This window comes from Dipodomys ordii, unplaced genomic scaffold (assembly GCF_000151885.1).
Source record: "Dipodomys ordii isolate 6190 unplaced genomic scaffold, Dord_2.0 Scaffold35, whole genome shotgun sequence".
In the NCBI taxonomy this organism is placed as follows: domain Eukaryota; kingdom Metazoa; phylum Chordata; class Mammalia; order Rodentia; family Heteromyidae; genus Dipodomys; species Dipodomys ordii.
In genome coordinates this window covers 307,967-329,433 of record NW_012267251.1, presented here as the reverse complement: position 1 = coordinate 329,433, position 21,467 = coordinate 307,967, and the positions used below count along the sequence as shown (strand labels likewise).

Below are 21,467 nucleotides of genomic sequence, written 5' to 3'. Positions count from 1 at the left end.
AAGCCCGGAGGCGGCTCCTCGTCGTCTGCCGGCTCTCCGGTGCTCTGCTCAGTTCTGCGAAGCTTCGCGAAGCGCCGGTTTCTGCCGGGCCCGCGGCTGGGGAGCGCGGCCGGCCCCAAGGGCGCAGGCGCGCTTCTGCAGCCGTCTGATTGGAGTCGGCGGTGCGGGGGGGGGCTTTACGAGAGGTCGGGGGTCTCCGGGGTTCCTCGAGGCCTGGCGGCCAGCAGGGGTGGGGTGGGCCGGGGGGTGCCTGCCTCCCAGGTCTGCCCGACCCGGCTCCTGCAAGCTCCGGGCTAACGGCCACGGTCATTGATTTGTCCCCGTCTCAGGAGTGACCTGAGGCGCTTAGTGGACCTCCAGCACCTGCGTCGAGGAGGACTTGGGGCGCTCGCCCTTCTGCTCTCTCGCCCCGAGTCCTCAGGGTTGGCTCCGCTCATCTGCACAAGTCCACTAAGCCGTGTCAGGGCTGGGCAATGTCCCGATTCCCGGGGTGGCAGGAGATGCCGCTAGCGTGCCTTTGCTCTGCTGCTTAAATCTGAGATTGGAGGAAGTAATGAATTGAACCTGGACATGAGTGGGGACCCACATAGGGATCTTCACCACGCAGAGAGTGGCAAGCCCTGGAGTTCTATAGCTGATCCCGGGCAATGTGCCCACGAGAGGACCACTCTGTGTACAGCTCTGGTGTGTGAGGGCTTGGTAAACAGTTACCTGGGTTGGTGGACAGGTTAGCCTTTGTCTGGGACCTCGTTCCTGGGGTTTTACCCCGTAGCAAAATTTGGGGTTATTCAAAGTAAAGGTGGATTTTCTGTGGTGGTTCTTGAGAGTTTGTGTTCAGAATTTAAAGTTGACCACGCAGCTGTGGTTGGGGCTTGGAGGAAGCAGCTTTTCTTCTGGGTGTGTGAAATTAAATCCTTCCTTTACATTTGTAGGGAAGGACCTTCTGCTTAGGCCCTTTGGTAGAGCAGCCCTGGAGGGAGGGGCCGGCCCAAGGCTTCCTGCTGGTCCTGGTGGGTGTAGATGGGTGGTCCCTCCAAGGCCCTGAGCTCTCCTGGCCCACCATCCGTAATCTGATCTGTCTGTGGTTAGCTGGTTGTTGGCCTGGGAACTGGATGAGGGATGTTGGCATGAGGTAGGTGCGCAGTGTATGGGTTCACAGTCGCTGCACCCCTGGTCATCATAGTGGAGATGCGTCTTGCAACCTTGGTCTGTGCTCCGCTGTCCTCTAAGCTGTGTGTGTGTGTATATACGTGTGTGTGTATACGTGTGTGTGTATGCGCGTGTGTGTGTGAGTGTATGCGCGCGCATGCATGCCTGCCTGCGTGTGCCTTTAGCCAGCAGCCACAGCGTTAGACCCAAGTGCTGTAGGTGCCGGCCCTGGCAGAGCTGGGTAGGGCCACTACAGGCATGGCCACGGGATGGCCGGGGCCTCCCATGGACTCTGGGCCTTGGGAGAGCTTGAGAGCTGGAACACATCCACCCAGAAATGCCTTTTGCCATCTGGTGGGGGACACCAGGCCTTGTCCCTCCTTTCTTGGCTGCAGGGTGGGCCTTCAATGGCCCTTTGCCTGCGGCTGAGCTAGGCACACCTCTGAGCAGTCTGAAACACAGTAGAGTCAGCCCGCCCAGGCATGCCTTCACGGAGACCCAGGGGAAGGGAAGCACCGAGTGTGGTCTGAGGTCAGGATTGTGGTTAGCTTTCCAGACCCAGAAAAAAGCCGTTCTGCCTGCAGTCAGCCTGGCATGTGAAGGTCCTGAGCGAGGTTAGAGCGTTTATCTGATGCTTTCTTCTGCACTGCTTTCCCACCACGCCACGCCAGCAGACATAAAAAATGGTGTTTTTGTTTTTTGTTGTTATTGTTGTTGGTTGTGGAGCTTGAACTCTGTGCCTGGGCGCTATCTCTGAACTCTTCAGCTCAAGCTGAGCGTTCTACCACTGTTGGTTCATTGGAGATAAGAGTCTCACAAATGTTCTTTGCTGCCTAGGCTGGCTTTGAACTATGATCCTCAGATCTCAGCATCCTGAGTAGCTAGGATGTAGGTGTGAACCAACAGCATGGCAAAATATGTTTGTTTGTTTTTATCTATCTTAGGGCTTGAGCTCAGGGCCTCCGCTTTGTCCCTGAGCTTTTTTTGCTCCAGGCTGGTGTTCTTTCACTTTTAGCCTCAGCTCCACTTTCTGTTTTCTGGGGGTTAATTGGAGATAAGAGTCTCAGGGACTTTTCCTGCCCAGGCTGGCTTCAAACCAAGATCTTCCAATCTCAGCCTCCTGAGTAGCTAGGATTATAGGTGTGAGCCACCGCCGAGTGCCTGGCTGGTGTTTGTCTTTAATGCTATTTTACATTGGTGTGCCCTTTTCGCTTCTTGTCCTTTTGAAGCGTTCTGGGGCTACTCTTGGTTGTGCTTTTGCAGGCGTGTGTGTGAGGCCGGGCTGGTTGTGGATGCCCCCTCAGCTTGTCAGTGCCCGCACCCTCTCCTCCCAGTCGCTGTCAGCTGCTACTGAGCTCCGGCTGAGTCACTGGCAGGACTGACTGCAGCCTCAGTGTGCTGCATCCCGCGATGCAGAAGACGCTGCCTTTCCCGTGCCGCTGCCCGCCAGCCTCGCTGCTCGCGGATGCTCTTGCCTCCTTCTCTGCAGCAGGATTGAGAAGTGGTGCTTTTCCTGACCCACTTTCTCTCTCTTGCTTTGGCATCTGGGTCTTGCGTTCTCAGGACTGTGCTGCAGGGCCCTTGCTGGGTCCCACAGGCCTCTGGCATGGGTGCAGGCCCGGGATGCTGGGGATTGCACGTGGCTCTGGCGGCAGCAGGCCCCTGCCCTGTATGTAGTGCTGCACACTGAAGGGGCGCTGAGGCCACGGGGCGCACCGCGCCCCCAGACTGGGCTCAGCGGTTCTCGGCCGTCAGAGCTGGAGAAGAAATGTGAGCCCTGCGCTGTCGCTCATCCATGTGTCACTCTCGAGGTAGCAGGTGAAGGACCCAGGCCCCTCTGTCCTCCGGGCACTGAAACCAGGTTCCTTGTGATGCCCAGGGCTGGGGGCAGAGTGGACAGCAGCCAGCCCAGGCTAGCGGCCTCTCTGGTTTCTTCTAGTCGCCCATGTTTGATGGGAAGGTCCCCCACTGGCATCACTTCTCCTGCTTCTGGAAGATGGGCCACTGCATCCGGCAGCCGGACGTGGAGGTGGACGGCTTCTCCGAGCTGCGGTGGGATGACCAGCAGAAAGTGAGGAGGACCGCGGAGGCCGGGGGAGTGGTTGGTAGGTACAGCAGCCCCGGCTGCCCCCACCCCGCCTGGGCGCTGCCCCTCAGCTCTATAGCTCAAGGCAAGCGCTCTGCCACTTGAGCCACAGCACCACTTGCGGTTTTCTAGTGGTTCACTGGAGATGAGGGTCACGGGCTTTCCTGCTAGGACTGGCTTTGAACGGCGATCCTCAGATCTCAGCCTCCTGAGCACCTAGCTAGCCTCTCTCTTGTTTAAGAACACAACACCTATTACTTGGTGATTATCATTTCATTCTCCCCATGCTTGAAGTGCAGTCTACATTTATGTAGTTTTGTTTTTAGAGCAGTTTTAGTTTGCAGCAAATCTGAGCAGAGTATCCCCTGTGTCTGACTGTGCCTCTCTGGTCTACCTGCTGCAGCTGGTACATCTGCAGTCTGGCGTGGTGTTCCTCGCCTTGGACGGAGTGGGGTAGCATGCCCACGCCCCGGTCAGTGCTGAGATTGGCACCTTCTGGGCTCAGGTCAGCGTCCTCCCTCTCCAGAAGCCCTGAAAACCACAGTTTTTTGTGCTGCCTTTCCAGTTTTTCCTTTTTATGTTCTGGTTCTCACCATGCCAGGTACTAGCGAGCAGCTCGGGACAAAGCTGTTAGACGCCGACTTAGTACACTGGATTCTAGGGCAGTGGCAGAGGTTGGTTTGTCTTTTGTTTGCAGTACTGAGGATTGTATGGCCTGCTACACGAGCCTACACAGACACTGTGGCTAACTACATTTCCTGCCCTTTTATTTTGAGGTAGTATCTCACTAAGGTGCCCCAGGTAGCCCCTAGCCCTTCAGAGTAGCTGGGGTTCTGCTTTCCATATATTTTAGTCTTTTCTAGATTACCGGTGATGGCTAATGCAAGGTGACTACATACAAGGGAATACACTGTGTCACAGAGGGAGTGACAACCAGGAAAGAAGTACCTGTGTTCTGTAGAGACAGTCTCCACCAAAAACAAAATTGGTCTGGCCGGCTGTGCGTTTGAACTCGGGGCCTGAGCACTGTCCCTGAGCTGTTCTGTGCAAGGCCAGCGCTCTGCGGCTTTGAGCCACAGCTCACTTCCCGTTTGTAGGTGGTTGATCGGGAATAAGAGTCTCGTGGACTTTCCTGCCTGGGCTGGCTTTGAACTGCAGTCCTCAGACCTCAGCCTCCTGAGTGGGATGACCGGCGTGAGCCACCAGGGCCTGGCTTCCAAAAATGTTTTTGACTTGTCAGAAAATATTCTGCTGATAAGAAATCCGCAGCCACAGTAGTTAAAGAGACATCCAATAGTACAGCCTTCTGCCATGGTCTGAGAATCCGGGGGAGCGGAAGGGGGAGGGGAAGGCTCTTTCTGTCTCCTCTGGCATGGCTCTGACTCCCAGGGCTGTCACTGCTCTGCCCTTGGGGTGTGGGTTCAGAGCCTCCTGGTATGGCTGCTGCCCGCGGTCAGGTGCTGAGGCCTGGCCCTTCCCTGATCCAGTACGGGTGGGGGAGAGGGGAACAGCTGTGGCCTTAGGCCATTGGTCCCTGTTGGCTTACTAGTCACCTAGACTTGATCCTGGTGTGTGGTGTGAGCCTTATCTTTCTGGTGACAGCTTGATTTTCCCAGCTCCATTGATTGACTTGGTTCATCTTCTGCACGGATTCCAGAGGCTTCTTCTACAAAAATCTCAGTAGGTTAGGTCTTTTTACATTGGTCTCTCTCTCTTTTTTTTTTTTTTTTACAAAACAGACTTTGTTTTTAGAGCTCTTTGTGAGACTCCTACGTTGCTGAAGACAGTCTTTCTTTGTGACTGCCCCTCAGACGGCTGTGTCGTCTTCGCTCTGCTTATCTGCTGTCTGTCCTGTCCTGAGCCTTCCCACTGGCACTGTGCTCTCCATCACACTCTACTTCTCGTGTCCACAAACTAGCTGAATGCCTTAAACTTTCCCAGCAGCTTTTGAAGAAAGTCGTGTGCGACTGTCCTTGTTTCTCTGCCCAGCTGACTGACCCAGTTTGTCCTGTTGGTGCTGCCTGGGTGCTGCTGAGGCCTGGGCTGTGCGTCTCTGATCAGTGCTCTTCATAGAGAGGGCTCCAGGGGGCGCAGTGGGAGTCAGGCCACTCACTCACTCGGAAGACGCTCTCTTCATTCCCTGCTGCCCTGCTGAGCAGCCACCGTTGTTACAGTGGATGAGAGGTGTCAGTCGTGGTTGCCTGGAGTGCAGGCGTCTAGTGGAGAGATGGAGACGGAGCTGGGCATTGGGAGCAACTTGCGAGCTCCTGAGGTGAATACTGCCATGTGTTTGACTCTAGGCAAAGGCGCAGATGGAACGGGTGGGAAGGCGGAGAAGATGCTGGGCGACTTCGCAGCAGAGTACGCCAAGTCCAACCGAAGCACATGCAAGGGCTGTATGGAGAAGATAGAGAAGGTGAGCGGTGGGTGCCTGAGCGGGGTGCACCTGTGTTGGCCACACCGCCGTCTGCAGGAGAGACAGAAGCAGGCTTCAGGTGCTCGACTGGCTAAAAATAGACGGGGGTCAGGAGCCAGTGACCCATACCTGTAATCCTGACTACGCAGGGGGATGAGATCTGGAATATCAGGTTTGTGCAGAAAAGTCCATGAGACTTCATCTCCAGAATAACCAGCCAAAAAGCTGGGCTAGACGCACAGTTCAAGTGGTAGACCACCAGCCATGAGGCCTTAGACCCTGGTACTGTCAAAAAATAAAAAAGTGGGCTGGGAAGGTGGCTCAGTGGTAGAGTGCTTGCCTTGCATGCATGAAGCCCTGGGTTTGATTCCTCAGTACCACATAAGCAGAAAAAGCCTGAACTGGTGCTGTGGCTCAACTGGTAGAGCGCTAGCCGTGAGCTGAAGAACTGAGGGACAGCGCCCAGGCCCAGAGTTCAGGCCTCACAACTGGCAAAATAATACAGTCCTCTTGGAGACTGGAGATGGACAATGCCCATGTCAGCAGGCTTGTGCCTATGGGCACACAGTCCTCCGTGTATGGTGGCCTCTGGAGCGGTCTGGAGAACGAACGTAGCACAGTAGGTATGCTGGGCTGGAGGGCAGGCTGCACAAGCGTCCTGCTGAGGGCATTGTCCCCTGGTAGGAGCCTCTGCCATCTCCTGTCTGATCAAAGGCCTCCACTGACCAGCTGCCCTGCCAGTTCTGTCCCTGAAGACTGCTGGCCAGTCCAATGAAATGGATGGCTGCCCAGGAAGCCAGGGTAGAAGGTACCCTGTGCCTACCGGCACACACGCATCGGCTCAGTTGAGGATTTGCTGAGAGTTTCTGCCTCTCTAAGTATTGTACAGCTCATTACTCAGCTTCTGTCTCTGACCAGACACCTAAGAACACCTAAGATCAGTCTTCAAAGGAGGAACGGGCTGTATTGGTTCAAATTTTTAGAGACCTTAATTAATTATTCATTCATTGTGCCAGTCCTGGGGCTTGAACTATGGGCTTGGTTGCTGTCCCTAAGCTGCTTTTGCTTAAGGCTAGCACTTGAGCCACAGTGCCACTTCCAGCTTTTTCTGAGTAGTTTATTGGAGATAAGAGTCTCATGGACTTTCCTATTCAGGCTGGCTTTGGACCATGATCTCAGATCTCAGCCTCGTGAGTAGCTAGGGTTATAGATGTGAGCCACCAGTGCCCAGCAAGGAGTTCGGTGATTGCTTGGCCCTGTTGCTCTGGGCGTGTGGAGGCACAGAGCTTGGCAGGTACAGCAAGCAACTTGTGCAGCAGGTGGCAGCTGGGAAACAGCCCGGCGGGCCAGTTCCCTCCGGGGACATGCCTCCTGCTGGATGCCCCAGGGACCTCACAGCCTCCCACAAGCCCCCACTTCCAGGGCCTGCCTCTAGCTACCTAACCTCCTCCCACCAGACTCCACCTCTGGAAAGTTCCACTATCTCCGGCAGCATCTACAACTGAGAACGCTACCTACCCAGAAGGGTGAGTTGTGAGGGTGGCAATTCGAAGCCAGCCTGGGCAGGAAAGTCCTTTAGACTCTTCCCTCCAATTAACCACCAAAGAAATCGGAAGTAGAGTTGTAGCTCAAGTGGTAGAGTGCTAGCTTCGAGAGAAAAGGCTCAGTGACAGCGCCCAGGCACTAAGCTCAAGCCCCAGAACTGGCACTACAAAACCTTAAGGTCCCCTTGCTCCGAGGGGTGCCAGATGCCGCGGGCTGCTGATTGGCCTGAAGCAGAGTTTGGCATGTCAGCAAGCGTGTGTTATGTTCTTGAGGCTGTCGAGGCCTGGCGGTGCCTAGCGGGAGCAGCAGGCCTGAGCATGGCAGACCTGGCAGGCTCACAGAACTGGGCTTCAGCTGTGGTTTAGGAATGTTGCCTGGGTAGCTTGCTTCCTGTGCAGAGAGAGCCAGGTCTGTGTGGAGGAGGGGATGGGCCCAAAGAGCCTCTTTGGGACAAGTGTGCAGCCTGCCACAGCCCACTGTCACCTCACGTCAAGTGTTCTTGGCACCCTCAGAGTGCTGTCACTCCTTACTGGTCCAGCCATGCTGGCGTGGAGCCACAGGCTAGCACTTCACCACGAGTGCTTATGTGTGTGTTGGACTTGGACGGGGCTCCCTGGCACCGTCCCTTAGCTTTTTCACTTAAAACTGTGTTCTACCATTTGATTCACAGCTCCACTTCTGGCTGCTTGGTAGATTAATGGGGGCTAAGAGTCCCATGCACATTCTTTCCTGGACTGGCTTTGAATAGCCGTCCTCAGATCTCCGCCTCCTAACTAACTAGAATTACAAGCATGAGCCGCTGGTACCTAGCTTAACTGCATTTTGTTTTGTTTTTGTCGGGTGTGGGGTTTGAACTCAGGGCCTAGGCACTGTTCCTTAGCCTCTTTGTGCTCTATCACTTGACAGAGCAAGCCACTTCCGGTGTTTTGAGTGTTTCATTGGAGATAAGAGTCTCACAGAGACTTTCCTGCCTAGGCTGGCTTTGAACTGCAGTCCTCAGATCTCAGCCACTTGAGTAGCTAGGATTATAGGCTTGAGCCACCAGTGCCCAGCTTGCTTAACTGCTAACATTTTAGATACCTGAGGGTTACCTACCATCCTGAGAGCCCGAACCTCCCAGTAGCATTCAAGTTGCCAGCTAGGTCTTGTCCTGTTGGGGCCCAGCCAGCCCCTCCTGTTCATTTCACAGCGGTTCATTTCACACCTGCGGTTTTTCTCCTGCAGGGCCAGGTGCGCCTGTCCAAGAAGATGTTGGACCCAAAGAAGCCACAGCTGGGCATGATTGACCGCTGGTACCATCCAAACTGCTTTGTCAAGAACCGGGAGGAGCTGGGCTTCCGGCCTGAGTACAGTGCCAGCCAGCTCAAAGGCTTCAGCCTTCTTGCCACAGAGGACAAGGAAGCCCTGAAGAAGCAGCTGCCGGGGGTCAAGAGTGAAGGGTGGGTGGAGCGCAGTTGGCGCGCGGGACTTCCTGGGGTACTGTTTCCCTCTGCTGACTGCCAGAAAGCCAGGGAGATGGCAGGCCAGGGTCACTCCTGGGAGCCAGCCTTCTGTCCCCTTGCGCAGGTCAGTGGCCATGTTTGCCCCGCCCCCCCTCCGCTTCCTAGCATTCCACATCAGGTGTTCGGAGCCTTTGCCATGGTGTGGGATGTGTTGATGGACAGGCCGAGGCGGGGGGGGGGCGGGCTCTGGGTGCCGGTGTGCCCCCTGTGGGGCAGCCGGGGCGGTGGTCACCGGCAGCCGCCACGCACGTTCCCACTCATGCCACAGGCCGCGTGGCTGACAGCAGCTGGAGGAACTCAGCGGCCTTACTGCCGCACCTGGATTGGTCACCCACGCTTGGTGTGCCGGGTGCACTTAGCCGACTGCCTGTGGCTGTCGCAGAGCTGTAGGGCGTGAGTGGGAGGGCGACCGGGGCTTGCGTGTGTGACCAAGCCTGCCAGCAGCGCTTGGCCTCTGGTTCTTGTTTGACTCTACAAGGCAGCGCCAGCCACCCTGTGTTCCACACCACTGGCTCCGTTCTGGTGCTCATGTTGTGTCTGTCTGCAGTTCCTGTCTGTTTTGGTTATGCCAAGAGATGAGCTGGGGTGCTGGGCGCTGGTGGCTCACGCCTGTCATCCTAGCTACTCGGGAGGCTGAGATCTGAGGATCGCGGTTCACAGCCAGCCCGGGCAGGAGAGACCATGAGACTCTTACCTCCAATAAACCATCAGAAAACTGAAGTGTCACTGCGGCTCAAGTGGTAGAGTGCTTGCCTTGAGCTGAAGAGCTGAGGGACAGCGCCCAGGCCCAGAGTTAAAGCCTTATGACCGACAAAAAAAAGAGAGAGAGAAAGATAAGTAGCATAAAGTAGCACCTGAGCCCCTGGATCCTGTCCTGGCTGCCCAAGGCTGGTGTGGCCCTCAGGCCTCCTTCCTCCCTGGCCGCAGAGCCTGTTCTGGGCCGGATGGAATCTCTAGAAGGCAAGAGCAGAGCGGGCGCTGGGGCCCAGCTTCTCTTGCCTGGCAGTGGGGGCGTCACCGGGTCTCAGGTGTCCGTTCAGTGGCCAGATCTGTGTCTTGTGTCTCAGGAAGAGGAAAGGAGACGAGGTGGATGGCACAGGTGAAGTAGTCAAGAAGAAGTCTAAGAAAGAAAAAGACAAGGACAGCAAGCTGGAAAAGGCCCTCAAGGTGGGTTCTCTTCCTCATCAGGAAGGGGGCCCTGAGAGGGTGGTCTGCTTACCGGGGGAAGCTTTCCACAGCGAAAGCTGGCAGTGGGCCCGGGCTCTCCTCCCAGCTCCTGTCCCGCCCCCAAGGAAACAGGTTTGACTGGGGAAGGAGCCCATACTAGGCCACAGGTATCAGACCACCGCGTGGAGGTGGCACAGAACCCCACATTGGACCCCTTAGGCATCACCGTGTCTTAGGCCTAAGTCGAGTTTTAAGTTCAAAGGTGACTGAGGCTCTTCTTCAATAGGTGGTTTGAAGAAAGCTTTTTCTTATTTTAAAGCGTTCTTACTGAAGGGATGGGTGGTGTATATTGGGAGGGAAGAGATTGCCCATTAAATCAGTGGTGGTGAACCAGGTTCACCACCGTGTTGGAAAGGCCTGTGGAAGCAAAGTAAAAATTTAATCCTTCAGAAAGGCTGCATGTTGAGAACTGTAGGTTTTTAGGAACGTGGAACTCAAGTTCCATGCGCCATCTGCTGGGCTCCTGTATGAATATTTAGGTTTTCCTGTTAAAAACTTAGAAGCCCAGAGCTGTGGAGCCATTCTACACTAGCCCTTCGGCGGCTACGGGGTTCTGTCTCCAGTGCTGCCGGTGGAGGGGGAGTTGGAAGAGTCACTTGCCCCCGAGCCTCTACTGTGCTCGCACCCTTCCCGGTGCTGCTGGTGTCCGTTGCTGGTGCCCAGCGGTGCCCTGTATGGGGAGCAGTGAGGAGGACATTGTGCTGAGCGTGCTTCGGCAGGGCACTAAAAAGGCAAAGGTAGCTGTGGCAGAGCTCCTGCCCCTTGGTCTCCAGAGTGTCCTGGGGCGGCCCTAGCCAGATTGACTAATGCCCGTGGCAGAGTCCTGACGGGGTGGGGGGGAGGGGTGTTAGTCCAGCTCTGGGAGGGTCAGCCCCATTCACAGGGATGTAGCAGAGGCTCCACCTCAGCTGGACTCCTCACTGAAAAGGGCAGGTCTCAGCCACGCGTGGAGTGGCACACCTGTAACTCCAGCACTGGAGGCTGAGGCAGGAGAGCTGGGAGTTCAGCTGCAGCTCTCTTCTCCAGGCCCAGAATGAGCTGATCTGGAACCTCAAGGACGAGCTGAAGAAGGTGTGTTCCACCAGCGACCTGAAGGAGCTGCTCATCTTCAACAAGCAGCAAGTGCCGTCGGGAGAGTCTGCGGTGCGCTGCCTTGGGCCCCTTTTCCCACCCTACCCCTCCCCACCCTAGTGGGAGGCCCTCTCCTTGAAGCTGGTGGAGAGCCGGGCTCCGCCCTGCCTGCCCTGCCTGGGTGGAGCAGGTGGGCGGGCTCTCTGGGCCTACAACTATTGCCGAGGTGAGGCCCGAGTTTGTCAGAACATTCACGCCATGTGCTTTGGCCTGAGCACCCTGCTTTGCTGCTTCTGCCCTGGTTCAGACTGTCCTGAGACGGCATCCGCCAGCCCTCGGTGCTCTGGGCCCTTGTTCTCCAGATCTCCAAGGTGGAGGCCCAGGGGCCTCTGCACTGGGTGGGGCAGGACCCACCCCCCCCTCCGGCTGGGTACTCTCTCCAGAGAGCAGGCTGTTAACACTGGCCTGCCTCCCCCCGCGCTCTGCTCTGACGTGTTCTTTGTGGCTTCAGATCTTGGACCGAGTTGCAGATGGCATGGCGTTCGGGGCGCTCCTCCCCTGTGCGGAGTGCGCAGGCCAGCTGGTCTTCAGGAGCGATGCCTACTACTGCACCGGAGACGTCACGGCCTGGACCAAGTGCATGGTCAAGACACAGACCCCCAGCCGCAAGGCGTGGGTGACCCCAAAGGTGAGGGTCCGGAGCACCTCAGTATCTGCACAGGACACGTGCCCCTTAGGGCTTTTCCACGCTCCGGCCATCAGACTGGTCTGCCCCTGCCCCTTGCTGCAGCCTGCACACGGTGGGACTCCTGTGAACACACCTCCTTCCTCACTGAGCAATCACAGTCCGTCTCCTGCACTTTGACCTTCCCATGTCCCCTTCCCCGCCCCCACCACTACACCACACCCCTCTGAAAGCTCGGAAGGCCTGCCCTGATTTCACATTTCTGACAACACAACTCTTCCCAGCTCTTGTGTGGTGGTGGTATCTGCTGGTGGTGCAGTAACAGGACAGGGAATAAGGAGCTGGTTTCTATTGTGCTGGCCAAGTGTGGCGGGTCTGTCTGTTCATAAGGGGCTTGTGCGGATGCCTCCTGCCCACCTGTGTGGTTTGGGTGTTCTGGCTTCTGCACCCACTTCTTCATACCTGTCCCCCCAGTGTTGAACACAGGCCCTTGGGTTTCCCCAGACGCTGCAGCACTCTGCCCTGCTCCCCCCTCTCCGCCCCTGTGCACACGCCCCTTCACCGCTTCGCGCCCACGTGTCCTCCACAGCAAGGAGGGTCGAGGTGCTCTGCGGCGCTGGTTTCCCTGCCTGCCTGCTGGCCCGAGCGTCCCCTACCACTGTAGCCTCCCTAGTTGGCAGCGCCGCTCCTTTGTGCCTTTCTCAAGGGTACAATGAACGTGTGGTGCCAGGCGGGCCCTGGGCATCTACCAGCAACCACCCGGGCCTCAGCCACCGCCACTGCGAGCTCCAGCTGTGCAGACCCGACACTTGTCAGTGGGCTTGTGGCAGAAGCCCGCCGGATCCCCTGGGAGGGGCAGCCGTGCGTGGGGCGCAGTGATAAGTAGTGTTCTGCATTGTTTTCTTGATGACATTGTTCTTTGTTACTGAATTGGCATGGACTAAATCCTGGTCTGCGGGGTGGTGGTTTCATGGAAGCTGTTTCTCAAAACCTAAAGCTTTTATTCTTTAGGAATTCCGAGAAATCTCTTACCTTAAGAAACTAAAGATCAAAAAGCAGGACCGCCTGTTTCCCCCAGAGACCAGTACCCCCACACCAGCTGCACCCCCTCCCTCCTCAGCCTCCACCCCCATTTCTGTGGACTCCGCCCTGCCAGGTAAGCTCAGGGCACCCTGCCTTGCCCCCAGCCCTGGGGTCTCCGCCCCTCCATGCCCTTGGTCCCCAGGGGCATAAGCTTAGCATCCCAGAGGAGGGGCCGCTCCAGCGGGCAGTGGGCAGTCTCCTCTGGTCTCTGAAGGCCTTGCCTTCCTCCCTACCTGGCCAGTTGCAGGGTGTGCCATGTGCAGCAGGGAAGGGCTGGCCAGCCTCGGTCTGGTCCAAGCCTGTGGGGACGAGAAGAGAGAGTGCTCTTCTGAAAGAAGAGACCTTGCTGGGCTCACGCCTGTAATCCTAGCTACTCAGGAGGCTGAGATCTGAGGATCACAGTTCAAAGCCAGCCCAGGCAGGAAAGTCCGTGAGACTCTGATCTCCAATAAACCACCAGAAAACCCGAAGTGGCACTGTAGCTCAAGTGGTAGAGTGCTAGCCTTGAGCTGAAGAGCTGAGGGACAGGGCCCAGGCCCAGAGTTCAAGCCTCACGACCACAAAAAAAAACACAGGGGTCTCTTTTTTTTTTTTTTAATCAGACACAGCCTAGTTGGGTGGGTGGAACTTTCTTTTCTGGAGGACCTGGGGTTCACACAAGTCCGTCTAGCTTGCCCGGTGTCAGGCAGTGTGGTAGTCAGTGCTTTCCCCTGGCAATTCCAACGCATGCCCGTGGCTTTCTCGCTTTTTCTCTGGAGATGGGGCCCTCTATCCATATCCCCGCACGCACCAGCAGAGTGGCGGCAGGGCTCGCTGCGCGTGGGCCTGGTTCTGGGGCTGTGGCGGCAGGGCTCGCTGCGCGTGGGCCTGTTCTGGGGCTGTCTCTGCACTGCATCCTGCCACTGCCCTCCCGCTGCTTTGCCTGGACCGGCTTCGCTCAGCCTGACCAGCATGCTGTGTTGACGAACTATCAGCTGTATCTCATTTATAAATAAGAATCGTAGTTTGTTCTTGGGAGGTGGGAAGAGCAGAATAAGAAATTGGGGACTGCCCTCCTAGCCCTTCCTCTTGTGGCCACCCCGACTACGGGCTTGCCTCCTACCCGGCCTGTCCACTGAGGGCCTTGTGCGGCCTTTCCTCTGCCTGCTGCTTCTGTCCCCGCAAGGGGAAAGCCTTCAGTGGGTGAGCGCACCGAGCCAGCCTGAGACCCCGGGCTCGCTGCTGGCTCACTGCTCGGCCTTCCTGCCCGTCTCCCTGGGAACCATGCACAGCGTGTGCCCAGCCTGATGGTTCTCTTCTCCATCCCAGATAAGCCTCTGTCCAACATGAAGGTCCTGACACTCGGGAAGCTGTCCCGGAACAAAGACGAGGTGAAAGCGGAGGTTGAGAAGCTCGGGGGCAAGGTGACGGGGACAGCCAGCAAGGCCTCCTTGTGCATCAGCACTAAAAGTGAGTGCAGTGCCCTCTGCTGTGCTGGGCCCTCTGTGCTGCCGTTGTAGCCTGCATCTGCCCGGCTCAGAACTGCACAGGGTGGGCGTGGGTTCTCTGCCAGGCAGAAGTTTGCGGCTCTGGGAGGCTTTGGAAGTACTAGGGGCATAGGTTTCTTTCTAGCTGCTTTTGACTCGTTGCTACTACTGAGGGTGAAATTCAGGGCCCCACACGTGCAAGGCTAGTGCTCTGCTAGTGCTAAGCTCTTTGCTGGGCCACACTCTAGCCTGTTCCTTGGCGGGAGTGCTGTGCTGGAGATGTCTAGGTTTCCAAGACCAGAACACCCATTTCCCATGCCCTCGTCTGCAGGGCCTATTTCTTGGGAACACCTGCTGGTGCCCCACGCTGGGCAGCTTGGCTGCCGAAGCTGAGAGGGAATGATTTGGAAGAGAGACGGGGAAGGGGGGTCGCGGTTTGGGGAAGTGCAGTGCTGCAGTCATAACCGAGATCAGGCGCTGGTTTTAATTTACCACTTAAGTTTTTCTTTCCGGTTTTGAACAGAGGAGGTAGACAAGATGAGTAAGAAGATGGAGGAAGTAAAAGAAGCCAACATTCGCGTCGTGTCGGAGGACTTCCTCCAGGATGTCTCCACCTCCACCAAGACCCTCCAGGAGCTCTTTTCAGTACACATCTTGTCCCCGTGGGGGGCAGAGGTGAAGACAGAGCCTGTGGAAGAGGCCCCGCGCGGGAAGTCGGGTGCTGTACTCTCCAAGAAGAGCAAGGGTCCTGCCAAGGAGGAAGGTGAGGCCCGGGATGCATGGGAGCACCCTCCAGCTCCTCCAGAGGGATTGAACCACAGCGTTTTTGTCCCCTCCCAAGGTCCGAACAAGTCTGAAAAGAGGATGAAGCTAACTCTTAAGGGAGGGGCGGCCGTTGACCCCGACTCGGGTGAGTAGTATGCAGTAGCGCCCGTGCTGGCCAGCAGGAAGCTGGCCCCACCCCCAGCAAGCTGGGACCCCTAGGACCCCTCCGCTCTGCTGAGCGCCACAGCCCTCTGAGGAGAGAACTGGCTCTGCCTCCTTGCCAGGCCTGGAGCACTCTGCACACGTCCTGGAGAAAGGCGGGCGGGTCTTCAGCGCAACGCTGGGCCTGGTGGACATCATGAAAGGCACCAACTCCTACTACAAGCTGCAGCTGCTGGAGGGCGACAAGGAGAACAGGTGCGGCCCAGAGTTCCGGGGGGGGGGGCGTCCTTTGTCGCTTGCTGTCGTGAGGAGGCTGCAGGGCTTGGGGCACACACCTCACCTCCAAAAACCAAGCGTGCAAGCGGAGGAAGCCCTGGTCACGGTTGTGACGCCAGTGCTGCAGTACAGACTCAGTCACTAAAGGTACGAGAGCTCCTCGTCCTATGTGTTATAGTTCCTGACACAAACCTTGGCAGACTCTGACGGTTTTGGCTTTATCTCCGACCCCCTAGTTAGTACAGTGATCTTCGGCGTTTTTGTAAAGCTCTTTGGCGGTGAGGCTTACCCACCATGCACCGGGCCCTGAGCTCCGCCCCAGCAGCAGGAAGCCACCCTTCCCCAACCACCTCCCCACCCCCCACCCCCAGGTACTGGATATTCCGCTCTTGGGGCCGCGTGGGCACGGTGATTGGCAGTAACAAACTGGAACAGATGCCATCCAAGGAGGACGCCGTCGAGCACTTCATGAAGCTCTATGAGGAGAAGACAGGGAATGCCTGGCACTCAAAAAACTTCACCAAATACCCCAAGAAGTTCTACCCTCTGGAGATCGACTATGGCCAGGTGAGATGTTCCTACGCTGTCTATGCCAGTAAGAGGAAGGGACGGCTTCTGTGAAGTCACCCGCGGGTCAGATGCCCGTGAACAGTGTCCACTGTCGAGCCAAGAGTTCACACTAGGCCACAAAGATTGTTCCCGGGGGAGACACTTGCCACTTGGAATACAAGGCATGCTGCGTCGGTGCGACAGCTCAGTGCAGCAGCAGCCACACCAGCCGACGCCAGGGGCCGGGGCCGAGAGTGCAAGGTTGCTTCCACAGCTACGGACAAGCCACAGGATCGAGCGCAGAAAATCACTTTTAATGAAGCCTGAGAGGGAGCCAGGCACCGTGGCTCACACCTGTAATTCTAACTATTTGGGAGGTTGAGATCCGAGGGTCGCAGGTCAAAGCTGGCCTCAGGAGGAAAGTCTGAGATTCTTGTCTCTAGTTAACCACCAGAGCCAGAAGTTTAGCTGTGGTACAAGTGGTAGAGTCAACCTTTGAGTGATAAAAGCTAAGGGGCATCACCAGGCCTTGAGTTCAGGCCTCAGTACAGGCACAAACAAATAATAATGACAAACACATTTTGCTGTTGGCCAGTGTCTCGCTAGATAGCCCAGGCTGCCTCCTCAGGCTTCCAGGTGCTGGAATTACAGGTGTAAGCAGCACACCCAGCTAGTCAGACACTAAGGAAGGCTTTGAGGTGCTTCCAAGAGCTGGAATTAGTGGTGTGAACAGCACACCCAGGTAGTCAGAGACACTGAGGAAGGCTTTGAAGTTGCTCCCAGAACGTGTCTGGGGTAGGATTGCAGAGGTGGTGTGCTCTGCTAGGGCTGGCTTTTACTCCCAGTGTTACCTGTCTGGAGGTGAGGCTCCCCGCACAGGTGCTTTATATTCGCTCACTTCTTGGTTGAAACCTTCATCAGAAAGCAGTTGCTTTTGAGACAAGGTCTCACTGTGTAGCTCAGGTGGACTCAATTCAAGATCCTCTTGTCTCCATCTCCAAAATGCTAGGATTAGAGCCATGCCCTCATGGAAGCCCTCCAAGGAGGGGTGGGCAGGCATCTGGTGACAGGCAGGCACTCGCTGTTGGCAAGCCTGTGGAGTTTCTGGTCACAGCAGTGCTTGTCACAGGTGGGTGCTTACCGCAGCTGCCCCCAACAGCCAGTGAGTGACCCAGGGTCTGGTCTCTCCTGAAGGACGAAGAGGCAGTGAAGAAGCTGACAGTGAACCCTGGCGCCAAATCCAAGCTCCCGAAGGCGGTGCAGGAGCTGGTCGGGATGATCTTTGATGTCGAAAGCATGAAGAAAGCCATGGTGGAGTACGAGGTAGGCACCGGGCTGGCCAAGACCTCGTGCCTGGGCCGCAGAGCCTGCTTTTTGCCAAGGGTCATCTGATTTGCCGCGACAGCGCTGTAGGGAGCAGCTCCTGGCCCCTGTGCCCGTGCACATCCCGCATTGTGCTGGCCTGCTAGAGCAGAGCGGCCAGCTGGGGTTGCCCCGGGAACCAGCACTGTGCCAGGGGATCAAGAGCTCCTCCAGAAGACACGCGGGGCTGCGGTGTCGCTGGTGGTAGAATGTGAGGTCGGAAACCACAAAGTGGAGAGGCCAGGGTGGCAGCAGTGCCTACGCGCCATACCTGCCACGGCTCTTCCCAAAGACGCGCGTGCGGGGACCCTGGCACCCGGGCCCTGAGGCTCCCACAGCAGCGGGGGTGAGCTCCTGGGGGGTACCCGGTACTGCAGGAGGCTCCCATTAGTGAGCCTTCCCTGACACCACGAGCCCATTCCACTGTCCTCCCGTGTTCCCTCCCTGCAGCCATGGGGGGGGGGGGGGCGTCAAACCTGGTCCTGTAAACGCCTGGTAGGCACTTTCTGCTCGGCCCATAGATACTGGCCCGCCCAGCAGAGCTGCATGGACAGTCAGCCCCTGGCTCCTCCGCTGGCTCCTCCGCTGGGTGGTGGTCAGTGGGTCCAGTCATCTCCTGCTCCGTCCCATCCCCCCAACCCCCTGACTGCTGTCTGGGAGGCTCGGTCATTGGCATGCCTTGTGGTGGGAAGCGGTGGAATTCAGGGCCGTTCCCAGCCTGCTCTGCTCCCACATGCGATTCCCACGTACTCTCCTGGTCTAAGACCATGGCAGTCTGCCGACGGTGCTGCTGGTTTAACACAGGTGGGAAGCTTATTAAGCAAGAGAAAGACGGAGGGCAACATGGGGCACGTGGGGAGCAGGTGCTTCTCCTACACCACAGCCCCGAGCTAGTGCGCGTCCATGTGCCCTGTGCAGGTGCTCAGTGCTGTGCATGCGGCCTTTGCCAGAACTGTGGGCTGTGCGTGGAGTTCGACAGGTCTAGTTGAGGCGACTGGGTCTCCCCTTCATCTGTATAAGCACCAGCATCGACGACGCACTTACTCACTGCTCCAGTACTTGTCCCCGGCCCAGACCTCTTCCCCAGAAGCTTCCAGCATCTTACTGGGCAGTGCCATCTGTTGCTTTGCAAAAGGGCTGCAGGGCCGGGGCACAGAGAGGCTGTTGGAGAATCACAGCGTATCAGCATGCCGCGGGCTCAGACAGAGGTCTTGGCTGTGGGCTGAGGGGGCAGCACAGGCCAGACCACTAGGAGGGAGGAAGGGGTGCATCTGGAGTGGTGGACACTTCATGGGTGGGGAGAAGGGGGTGCTGTGGAGAGCTGGACGCTGCATGGGGGCAGGGAGGGGGGGTTTCCTTAGCTCTCCATCCCTTTGGCAGAAGACCTGAGGGGATCACCTTACTCACGAGGAGAGGCTTCTCTATGCAGTTTCAGAGGCTCCATCTGTGGTCACTCGGCTCTGTCATTGGGGCAGAGTGTGCAGTGGCCGTACAGGGGAGGCAGGAAAGACTTCAGGGTCATGTCCCAGTGACGAGACCCCATCACCTCTCAACAGTCCCACAGATGTGGGACCAAGCCTTTAACATGGGTTTGGGGGGGGGGTCACTCCAGATCCAAACTAGAGAAGAAACAAAGGTTGAGGATGGTGGCCCGCCTCTGGCCACAGCCTCTCCAGATGCAGTCTCCAGGGCCCGGGCAGGTACACGCTTGTCAGATGAGCTTGAACCAGCAGCACATTCCTGGGCTCTGGGATGCCAGGCATGGCGGCATGAATGCAGAGCCCGGGGGCCGGGCCCTCACTGTCCTGGGCATTGGCCAGAGTTGCACTGTGCCTTCAGAAGTACTGGGCAGTAGGAGCTGCGGCTGCCTTTCCCACTGTCGATGAAGGGAGCTGGACTCTTGGGCCTCCTTGGAAACTCAGTGGCCTTCTGCTGCTTCTCGTGGGGGCCTGAGGGTCTGGAGGGGAGGGGTACAGTCCGGCTCTCCTGTCCTTGTGCTGCCGAGCCCCCCACTTCAGAAGGGACCTCTGTCTCCTAGATCGACCTTCAGAAGATGCCCTTGGGGAAGCTGAGCAAAAGGCAGATCCAGGCAGCGTACTCCATCCTGAGCGAGGTGCAGCAGGTGAGACAGGGTGCGGGCTCCCCCAGCTGCCCGCCCGCAGGATGGCAGCGACACCTGCTCAGTGACAGGCTCAGGGGACGGGTGATTTTCAGTACCAGGGATTGCCACAGCTTTGCAGTAACTTCAGTTACCACAAGTCATGAATCTCCATGTAACTTGTTCCTCCTCTTAAATATGTGATTTTTGTTTTGTATGTCCTTAAGAGTTAGACTGAGACTGAATGCTGATGGCTCCCACCTGTAATCCTAAGACTCAGGCTAAAATCAAAGCCAGCCTGGCACAGAAATCTTGAAACTCTCATCTCTAAATAAGCAGCAAAAAACGAGCAACTGGAGGGGTGGTCAAGGGGTAGCGCTACGAGCAAAAAAGCTGGATGGGAGCATGCGGCTGAATTTAAGCTCCACTGCTGGCACATACATGTGCGCATGCGAACGTGCACGTGTGCGCACACAAAGGCTCAGCTGGACATGGTAACCCTAGTACTCAGAAGGACCATGAGTTCAGGACCAGCCCTGGTTACACTGTGAGACTCTGTGTAAGGGAAGAAAGACACTGAGTGAGTTTATGTTGCAGTTGTAGCTGGAAGCCCTCAGCCCCGGGGCTTTAAGCTTCCTGGAGGGGGCACTCTATCACTAAGCCGCACTCCCAGCCCAGCTGAGGTCTTATGGCAGAGGCCACAGGGACTGTAGTAGCAGTCCTTTGCGTGAGTGAGCTGTCCTGAGAGGCTCCTTGGTGAGACCTGGGCGAGGGGGCACTCTCTCCCCGCTCTTGTGTGTCCTGACGCAGGTCACTGGCCGGCTTGTGTCCCTTTGTTCCTCCCCTAGGTGGTGTCCGAGGGCAGCAACAGCTCCCAGATCCTGGACCTTTCAAACCGCTTCTACACGCTGATCCCTCACGACTTTGGGATGAAGAAGCCCCCGCTCCTGAACAACACAGACAGCGTGCAGGTAGCTCAGGGCCCGGGCTGCGGCTGGGCACGGCGGCCCCTGCAGCAGGGCCACTTCCACATCCTCCTCTGGAAGTTTCAGCCTACACTGGTGAACGGCGGGGCAGACCAGCTCTGCCTGACTCCTGTGCTATGGTTCCACCTCCACACAGGCCCGCGTTCCCAGCTCAGCAGTGTGCATGTGGCGCCCTTGGTTCTGCCTGTGGTCCCTGGCATCCTCATGCTTGCCAACTGGCAGTTCTGCTGTCTTCACCCCGTGGGCAGCAGCATGGCTAGCTCCCCAGCAGTGCCTGAGGGTCCCGTCCCACATGGGGGCAGGGTCTCTAGTCTGTTCAAGGGTCAGGGACCTGTTTCCTTCACCTTGGTGCTTCATCAAGGACTTAATTCTGTCTCCCAGGCCAAAGTGGAGATGCTGGACAACCTCCTGGACATTGAGGTGGCCTACAGCCTGCTGAGGGGCGGGTCTGATGATGGCAGCAAGGACCCCATTGACGTCAACTACGAGAAGCTCAAGACTGACATTCAGGTTAGCGGCACAGCTGGGCCGGGCTCACCGATCTCAGCTCCCACTTGCCCAGAGCTGCTCCGAGACCCTCCAGCAGCACTGGCTTCCAGCTGAGGGCTCTGGGGGCTGGCTGGAATGCCCTCATCCTACTGAGCTTGGTGCCCAGACTTGGGGGGTTTGCCAAAAGTTCGTTTTCTTCTCAGTTTTCTGAAGTGGAGCTGCTCGGCTGGTGTAAGGAAGGCCGTATTTGGGGTTGGTGTTCTGCAGAGCACAGGCTGCCTATTGCCTGTGCTGTCTCCCGCGAGTGGACACCAGGCAGAACTCATCCTCTCTTAGCCAGCCACACAGGGGCACGGGCCTCTGCTGCTGGCCTGGCCCAGAGCCTAGCTGCGCCTTTGCCTCTCTCAGCCCTGCGCATCCGCTTCCTTCGCTTGGCTCTGCGGTCCCAGAGCCTGGGCTCCTGCCTAGGACACACCTCGTGCTTTTGCCCACTGGTGCTATTCTGATGGAAAAGCTTGAGGGTCTCAGCAGAGACTGCAGTTTGAAAGTT

General features: G+C 57.2%; 1 protein-coding gene across 1 annotated transcript in view; it reads left to right on the top strand.

The window, feature by feature from the left end:
- The window catches only part of Parp1 (poly (ADP-ribose) polymerase 1), a 52,425-nt gene that overhangs the window by 26,852 nt on the left and 4,106 nt on the right, over positions 1-21,467 (top strand). Inside the window, exons 2-18 of the mRNA XM_013017277.1 lie at positions 156-185; positions 3,089-3,254; positions 5,536-5,651; positions 8,421-8,635; positions 9,766-9,865; positions 10,952-11,068; positions 11,508-11,684; positions 12,693-12,837; positions 14,073-14,213; positions 14,754-14,993; positions 15,072-15,140; positions 15,280-15,412; positions 15,805-16,000; positions 17,177-17,305; positions 19,383-19,466; positions 20,291-20,413; positions 20,810-20,938. Of these exons, the coding sequence (XP_012872731.1) occupies positions 156-185; positions 3,089-3,254; positions 5,536-5,651; positions 8,421-8,635; positions 9,766-9,865; positions 10,952-11,068; positions 11,508-11,684; positions 12,693-12,837; positions 14,073-14,213; positions 14,754-14,993; positions 15,072-15,140; positions 15,280-15,412; positions 15,805-16,000; positions 17,177-17,305; positions 19,383-19,466; positions 20,291-20,413; positions 20,810-20,938 (2,310 nt within the window). The remainder of the gene's footprint in view (positions 1-155; positions 186-3,088; positions 3,255-5,535; positions 5,652-8,420; positions 8,636-9,765; positions 9,866-10,951; positions 11,069-11,507; positions 11,685-12,692; positions 12,838-14,072; positions 14,214-14,753; positions 14,994-15,071; positions 15,141-15,279; positions 15,413-15,804; positions 16,001-17,176; positions 17,306-19,382; positions 19,467-20,290; positions 20,414-20,809; positions 20,939-21,467) is intronic.